General features: G+C 41.2%; 1 protein-coding gene across 1 annotated transcript; it reads right to left on the bottom strand.

Annotated features, from left to right (window-relative positions):
- Positions 1–239: 239 nt before the first annotated feature.
- KPNA7 (karyopherin subunit alpha 7) lies at positions 240–7,311 on the bottom strand. Its single transcript, XM_072120830.1, has 11 exons — positions 7,256–7,311; positions 5,338–5,421; positions 4,766–4,900; positions 4,204–4,289; positions 3,714–3,982; positions 2,551–2,633; positions 2,191–2,454; positions 1,571–1,804; positions 1,220–1,402; positions 832–981; positions 240–431 (listed from the first exon to the last, which is right to left on the bottom strand). Exons 2-11 carry the CDS (start codon positions 5,401–5,403, stop codon positions 336–338), a joined length of 1,566 nt encoding a protein of 521 aa, XP_071976931.1. The 5' UTR covers positions 5,404–5,421; positions 7,256–7,311; the 3' UTR covers positions 240–335.
- Between the last annotated feature and the right edge of the window lie 1,174 nt (positions 7,312–8,485).

The raw sequence follows: 8,485 nt of genomic DNA, 5'->3' as shown, positions 1-8,485 counted from the left end.
CAACACCTGACTGACGCCTTTTAGAAGTAGACAAAATTTCAGGACAAACCTGATTTTAGTATGGATTTGCACCAAGCGTAAAACCATGTTCATGACAATTCCAATAAATAATTTTACAGTTCGTAACCATGGAAGTCTGTATTGCAGCCCTTTACATAAGAGGTGTGCCTGTAAATAGCCACTTGTGGTTTCCAGGTGACAGAATACCAAAAACATAAATGCAACAAAGACAAATCAAATGCTAGAATTTAACTTTTATTTAGATTGCAGTAAATATTAGATACAAATTTATTAACAGATTAATTTATTTTATTTAGACAATCCTTGAATAAATATTAGAAGTTAAATGTCTCCTTCTGCACATTTGGGGCTTGGAACGTGTAGGAGTCTTTAGTAGCTTCTGGTACCAGTACAGCCATGTCATCTACGTCCTGATAAAGGGAAAACAAGCATTTACCATCAAGAACTGCATTCCTATTCTTAAGATAGCAGACAAATCAGCTGTTGCAGGACTGGCATTTCTGACCCAACTAAAAACAGAGCCCCACAAATCCTGTCCAGCATCTTGTTGCATTCGCAAACCATTGATGATAATGACATTTGTGCCCCCTAGGTCAAAATTCAGGGGTTTTAATCACTGCAGCCCAAAGTTGACATGCATTAGACCTAGTACTCCTGTGTTGAGACAGGATCAGAATGTATTTACTGTAAATGTAACGACTTTAAAAGTAGATTTTGGTGCAGAAAACCCAAATACGTTGCTTTGTATTTTTAATTATTAGGGTACAAAAGTTTGGCACGTACCAAGTAGCGTTAAGTTTTATTACATACCTCAACTGAGAAGTATTTCTCAATAAGTGCCAGAGCAGCATGATAAACCATATGGTTGTCATGAGTCTGTAGAGCTTCAATTTTTTCCAGTCCTCCCAACTCCTCTACAACTAGACACAGTTTGTCCAACTCAAGTAGTTTTTCAGCAGCCTGCAATATAAATTTGTTGGTATAAATGAGCAGCAAGTGAAAGTGTGTAAATGCCTCTTGGCAGGTAGAGTATGCCAGTATACTACTAGTTTGTACAAGTCAGAGGATCTCATTAACTTTACATACAACCTTGTTACAACAGCCCACATCAGTCTTGCCAAGTTTGTTTTGGCTCAAGTTCCCGCCACCGTTTTAATCTCTTCAATGATCAGTTATACAATTTTAAATTTAGACTTACCAGAAATATGTTGGAGATGGCATCTAAGATTACCAAGATTGTTTTGCTGTCCTTAACGGTTAGTAGGTTAAGAAGTGGTTCCAGCACTCCACAATGCACCAGCTGTACTACCTGCTCCACAGTGCCCCCACTGGTGTAATTGGTTACTGCCCATACAGCCTCTTTCTGGGCCTTAAAGTCACCCTAAGAACAGAAAACGTCATATAAAACTTTAAATACATTACATTGATGTTCAGTTCTACAAATGTGACCAAACAGCACAGCAGTGTGTGCGCATGTGACAGTCCAGATGCATTACAGTTGATCAAGTAAGGAGTTTCAAGTTTCTATAGTATTCAGGTCACTCTTCACCTTATTAAGAAGTTCCACCAGTGGTGGCAGGAGGCCACAGGTAATAAGTTGTTGAATCTGTGCAGCTGGACCTGCTGCAATGTTACTAAGTGCCCAGGCAGCTTCTCTTTGAACACTTGGCTTTGGATGGCGTAGTAGCTGTGGCAGGATAGAAAGGACTCCGGCATCTATGGCTACCTGGGTCTGTTTGTCTGTTCCAGTGACAATGTTCCCAACAGTACGTAGAGCTGGTGTCTGAGGAGAGTTATGGGAAAAGTAGAGACTCCACTAAAATATGTAATCTTATTCTGCATTGAACTCTACAATGTCTAGAGAAATAAACTGAGCTGTGGCAGTTTGTTAAGGTTGATGCAAATGCAACTAACCCCTCTAACAAATAAGCACAAACCACATGTTAGGACTTGCGAGTCAACATTTTTAAGAACCTAGTAACAAACCTGAGTGATACACTGATCACCGAAATGATGCTGATAAGTATGCATGGGCCATGGGGAGAAGTTACTTGCGGTCTTTAGATTCACTACTACAATTGTGTAGTTCTGTTGCAGTTTTGTCATATTTTTTACTATGCCAAAGCCCTCAATTGTTTAAATGACTAAGTGGACTTGGTATTCACTCACCAAAATGCTGAGCTCTTGACTTTGCATCAATTGTATTAGTCTATCCACAGCTCCAGTCTTTACCACAACATCAATTCTATCATTGGCTCCATCAGTAAGATACGACATTGCCCAACATGTATCTGATAAGATGTCCTTGTCTTCATGGTGCAAGAGCTGTGTAAGTGTTGGCAGGATTTGAAGAACAGCTTGCATAGGTGGGTATGGATTTTTGTTTCGACACAAGTTAGACAGGGTCCATGTGATGTTTCTGAGAAAGCCAATCTGAAATGTGGCAAGAAGTTACTGTAGATTAGAACTAGAGTTCAGATAATAAAAATAAATGGAAATAGTTATGTACAATAAAAGAGGGGGGTGTACCGGAGTTTGTGGTGAAACAAGGGATAAAAGTGGTGGAATCACATTGCAGTTGATCAGTGCATCTCTGTACATGGGACCATCACCTGGAGGGAAAAAAAAAAAAAAAAAAAAAGCAATGATCTACCATCCATATCATGCATGCATGCTAAAACAAAGGGCACTTACTTGTAGATCCAGGCACAGTGAACAAACATTTAAATTTGTCATCTATGGCTTCCTTCCAAAATCAACTCTTAAAGTTACACTAATGAGCCCGAAGGGCTACTGGGGTGGTTCCCATTTCATTTCACAGGCCGTTACACTGTCACCCTTCCCCTCTGCATAACGCAATCTCACTGCAGAGAACGTTTCGGTACGCAGTGGGAAGGGGGTGGCGTCCTTACATATTGTAACAGCCTGTTAATCTATAGCACAGAGGTCTCTGGGAACCACCCTAGTTGGCTTTCAAGCTCATTAGCACAATTCTAAAAGTTGATTTTAGAAGGAGGGAGGCCTTGGATAACAATTAAACTATAAAATCATGACCAAGTCTTAGCCAGATACATTACTCTAGACAAATATTGAGAACCTGATAGTCACATTAATACAATGTTAACTTATTTGTACAAACATGTGAAGTTTATTTTGCTAGCAAGACACCGGAAATACTATGTATATGGTTATGCAGGTACCATGTGGGCCAGGCATTGGTTTTGCCTGGGGAACATATTCAGTTATGTATAAAGCACATTGGTCACAGTTCTTGGTAGAATAATGGACACATTGGAGCATGCTGTTAGCATCACAAAATGGACATGATTCTTCGGTTGGGGTGCTAATGTGCACCTCATGGGAGCAACTATATAGTTTGGCAAACTATATCAAAGAAAAATCAGCCGGTTGCAGTCCTGGTTTTGTCCTACAAATTGGGGCCTTAGGTCAATAGAAATTCAAAAAAAATTTCAGTGGTTTCCTACACCCAACTGAGCAGTGACCAAAGCGTGTGGTAGCTAAACTACTGAAATCCAAATCCATTAACAACAAGGACCGAGCCCTTAGAGGTCTTACTCATCAACTGTACAATTTTGCAACACATTTAGAAAGATTTTGTTTGTAATAAAGGGAAACTACAGGAAAACACACGGTGTACTTTTTCACTAGAGACATTTCAGGTCAAGTCTTACCAGCAATGTTTCCTAAAGCCCATACTGCCTGTTCACTGATCTGCATGTGTGGGGAGGAAATCAGAGAGATGAAGGCAGGAATGGCTCCTCCATCAACCACAGCTTTTGTCTGTTCAGAGGTGCCTGAAGCAATATTAGTTAGTGCCCAAGCAGCTTCAAACTGCAAAGTACTGTTATCATGGTAGCCCAAGAAATCCACCAGCTTGGGTATCAGTCCAGCTTCAATAATGTCATTTAATGGAGGATTCCTTTCCCGAGACAGCATTTTCCTGCAAAATGATAGAAGTCAGACTTTCTAGAGCATTATACAACCACCAAGTTCTTTGCATGTGCATTGATCAAACCAGGACAGATTTATCCTAGCAGACTAAATTTGGATAAAGGACTTTTGCACAGCTTGACCCCCAAGTTTGGCCAATTTTAAGCCTACATATATCCCCCAATATCTAACTGGTAGAGGAAAAAAAAAAAAAACCACACATTTTGTTACCTTGCAGCTTGTGTACATTTTAGTTCAAAATCAGGGTTTCCAGAATTAATTCCTTCTACTATTTCATCCAAAGAAAGAGATGGCAACTGGAAAAAAAAAATATATCCTTATATAGTTATACCAACAACTATTGGTATTAAATAGCAAATAAAGCAAAGCATTGTCACAATTGAAGAGGCGCAACCCTTTTCTTCATAGCTGCCATAGTGCCACCATAAGACCCCAGCTGCTTATTGAGATGAAACCTTGTCGATTGGTTTTTGTACAAATCCACGAAAGAGTGTGCACCCACCCCCAATACCATGTTCATACTAGTGGTCATAACCTCCAATAATGGATGGACTAGTCAATCAATCTCTGGTTCTGCTTGTCACTTTCTAAAGGATTTAGTTTTAACACAAGCCGGTTGTAAGAGGGCTTCTAATCAAAATTCAGTTTTGCAATGTATTCAGAAAAAGGGAAGCTCAAATTTGAACTGGGAAAGTTTTCAAGCAAAGCAGTCTGTGGTATAACAGGAAAAAAAAAAAAACACACACACAAAAACACCACACAATTTAACCACCTGTTGACATCTCTGTTCAGGTGAGAGCGCCTCATCTTCGGGAAATGAAGTCACATTCCTTCGCTTAAGAATCTGCTCATCTTTCTTTGCTTTCCTGAGTTCCACACTGACTTCCACTCTCCGCCGCCTTAGTTCCTGCAACAAAGAGCAAGGAAGTAGAGTTACCAGTGGAAAGAAAAAAAAAAAAAAAAAAATATGTATACTGTGCACAACAGTTGCTAAATTTTTCAGCATGGACTAAAAGGACAGGTCTAGAGATGGTATAATGTCAAAAGGAAATTACAACACATGCCAATACAGTTTAAGTAACCTAGAAAACAGACACACATTTTTTAAAGCAAAAACCTAGAGTGGATTATAAAATAGCCTGCAAGGTCAGGTGGTACTCTTTATTCTCACTACCCCTCTGCGTTTTCACTGTGTTTAAAAGCAGTCCAAGAATGCACCATGTGAAAGCACCCTAATAAGTGTCAGAAAAAGGGGCACAGGGGCTTCTTTGGGTCAAATGTGCCCAAATAGGATTTCTTAGTAGCCTTAGATAATGAGTGTTGGAACAGCATTGAGCTACTTACTGCAGTGTCTTTGCCTTTGTTCTTGAATTTTTTCATGCGATCATCAGCTTCATTTGCAGGAGGCATCTTTATCAGAAAATTGTGCTGAAAAGGAATGTATCAAATCAGAATTTACAAACCAGTTAACTTTGTCAATAAATTAAACTCTAAATTTTGTCACACTTAGCCGAGAATCTGGCCTATACACATCAACCATGTGCAGTTTAAGGAAAAATCATGAGCAGATTGGGAGGGGGAGGGAAGGACAGTTATTTATACCTCTCATCATGGCTTTAAAAAACTGAATGCATAAGGCCTGTGGCACACGTGGCGCTTTGAACCCGTTTTTGGGCCACTTTTAAGCAGTCGTTAAAAAAAAACGCACGCGGTTTTTGAAAACGCATCCGTTTTTGAATGTTTGCAAGCGCAGACAAAGCCGCACCCACCGGGGCGGCCCGCAGCCTGATCGCATCGGAGACAAACCACCGGTGTTTTGTGTTAATTGACTGCAAAACACAGACGGCTCGTTTCCGATCGCAGGCGTTTCCATAAAAACGCCGATGCGATCGGGCCGCAGCCCACCCCGGTGGGTGCGGCTTTGTCTGCGTTTGCAAACGCAGACAAAGCGGCACGTGTGGCATCACCCTAATTGTACCAGAAGGCATATGCGTTTCTATGGGTCTCGCCTTATGTTTCCAAATGTGTGAATGCAGTGGCCTAATGGTTGTATTACACAAGCATTGTACACCACTGCCAACCCTTTTATAATACCAGTTTTTTTGAGTCAAAAAAGTACACTACGATATGGGGGACGCATGTATGGGAGCTTGCGGCCGTACAAACGCCCCACCCTCCCCCATAGATGGCAATGGCTGCACATGCGAAGAAGATAGGACATGTCTTATCTTTCCCCGTGTTACGGCCCATACGCAATTCATTGGGATGGGGGGGTGGAGGGGTTCATTGTACGGCTACAACCGGTCATATGTCATTGTGAATGCAGCATAAGGCCAACACCACCCCAGACATAACCACTGCTCAAGTCCGCAGTAGATATTCCAAAGTTATTCAAGCTAAAACAGACAGGTTTGAAATAAAACTATTAGTTCAAAATCCACAGCACGCATTTTAAACTGCAGGGGATTTTTTTTTTTAGCAACCCATCCAAAATACTCTGAAAACAGAGTATGAATAGCCTCTTGATGATATGCTCTCACTCATGAGGCACACCTGCTATTGACTTCAAAAACTGCATCCGTGGGGACGCATTACATAGAAATGTGACTAAAGGATGTGCCCATACAGCCATTCCAGAACTGTACGGCCAGCAGAGCCGAGAAAACGTCTGCATTACGTTTCTATATAATGCAGGAACTCCCATCCTCTGCACTGTGTGCAGCCCATGGAATTGTGGCACCATACAACACGTAGACAGAGGGTCACATGCAAAAGCCCTTGTCACTGCAGGGTAGTGGCCAACAACTTTTGTAGCTAAGGCGGCACACGTGGCCTTTTGAACCAGTTTTTTTAAGCAGGCCGTTAAAAAACCACATGCATTACAAAACGCGTGCTTTTTTTGAAAACGCATCCGGTTTTGACCCATTTTCATTAAGATAATTGGTTAAACCAGAAGTCGTTTAATGCATGTGTTTAAACTGCTTAAAAACGGCACATGTGCCGCCGGCCTAACCCACCATCTTCAATCTCCTAACAAATCAATATAATACACACTACGTATACATAAACCATCAGGTGACAAGATACAACGCATAACTTATAAACCTGGATTTCTAATTAATGATTCCACAAGTCAGAAAACAAATAGTAAAACATTTTATAGCAATTCAAATAACATTTATTAAAGAAATTCAAAGCTTAATTCCTAATACTATACTTGGCCACAACACATCTTCCAAAATTTGTAGGATAGCTCCCTTACCTACACAGCACAACAGAACTTCGACCAGCAAAAAAAACAAAACAAACCCACAACCTAGCACACCTACCTGGGCCTACGCCTTATATCACCGGGAGGGGTGTGGTTACTGCTCCATGAAAAGAGAGACAAAAAGCTCTGCCAGATATTTCTAGATGTACAATGTGATTCAAATGTACAGTAAAACTCCTATATCCACATCATATTTGCTGTGATGGCATTATTTTATCTTCTTGTAGAAAGTTCTACCTTAACTCTCAGGCTGCATTCACACATTGCAGTTGGATTGTGTTTTGTAAACAATTCAAAACAACGGATGATGGATACCGATCACATGCATTTTGCATACGGTGGCCGCGGTCACACTTTCCGCAAGACTTCCGTTCATAACACAACGCTAGCGACAGGGGGCGGTAGTCGGCCCGAACGCACAAAGTTTCCAGGGAAATGCATGCGATTGGCTTATCAATTGCTAGCGTCGCGTTATGAACGGACGCTTGCGGAACATAGGGCGAGGTCACACGGTGCTTTTTGGTTGTGTTTTCATTGCGTTTTGAAACGCATTACAACGACTGAGATGAGCTGATTTGCCTTAATACATTACTGTTAACATTTGCGTTTACAAAACGCAGTGTAATAGCAATGTTAACACATGCGTTAACAATGCATTTATGTTAGTTTTTGTTAACAAATACATTTACACTGGGGGACATTTACTATGGCGTTTCCGCCAGTTTTGTGGCGCTCTCACCACATGTTCTGCTCTCAGACCTATTTATTAGCTGTCGGGGACAGACAAAATGACTTTTTCCGTCTGCTCCGACTCTTCTCCGAAAAGGGGCGTGGCTTTGGCGGAGTGGAAACTCAGACAGAATTAATATGTGTCACAGCCATTTTTGGGCGCTGTAAACTGGCGGAAAGTAGACCAAAAGAAAACTGGTCTAGCAGGGACTGTTGGACACATTTCTGGTGCTTGGGACAGATTTTGGTCCCAGGGACAGAAAATGGGCTCGGGGACAGAAAATGGTTTCGGGGACAGAAATGTCTCTGCACAGCTCTACAATATTAAATGTGTATCTTCTTTCCGAGAGCAGGTCGGTAACAAAGCCAATGCAGACACCGACACTCTAAGTAAATGTCCCCCACTGTGTTTTGTAAACACACTTGTTAACAGTAATGTAATTAGGCAAATCACCTCATCTCAGCTGTTTAAAAATGCAATGAAAACGCAAC

Source organism: Engystomops pustulosus, chromosome 8 (assembly GCF_040894005.1).
Source record: "Engystomops pustulosus chromosome 8, aEngPut4.maternal, whole genome shotgun sequence".
Lineage (NCBI taxonomy): Eukaryota > Metazoa > Chordata > Amphibia > Anura > Leptodactylidae > Engystomops > Engystomops pustulosus.
This window is presented reverse-complemented; position numbering and strand designations above follow the sequence as displayed.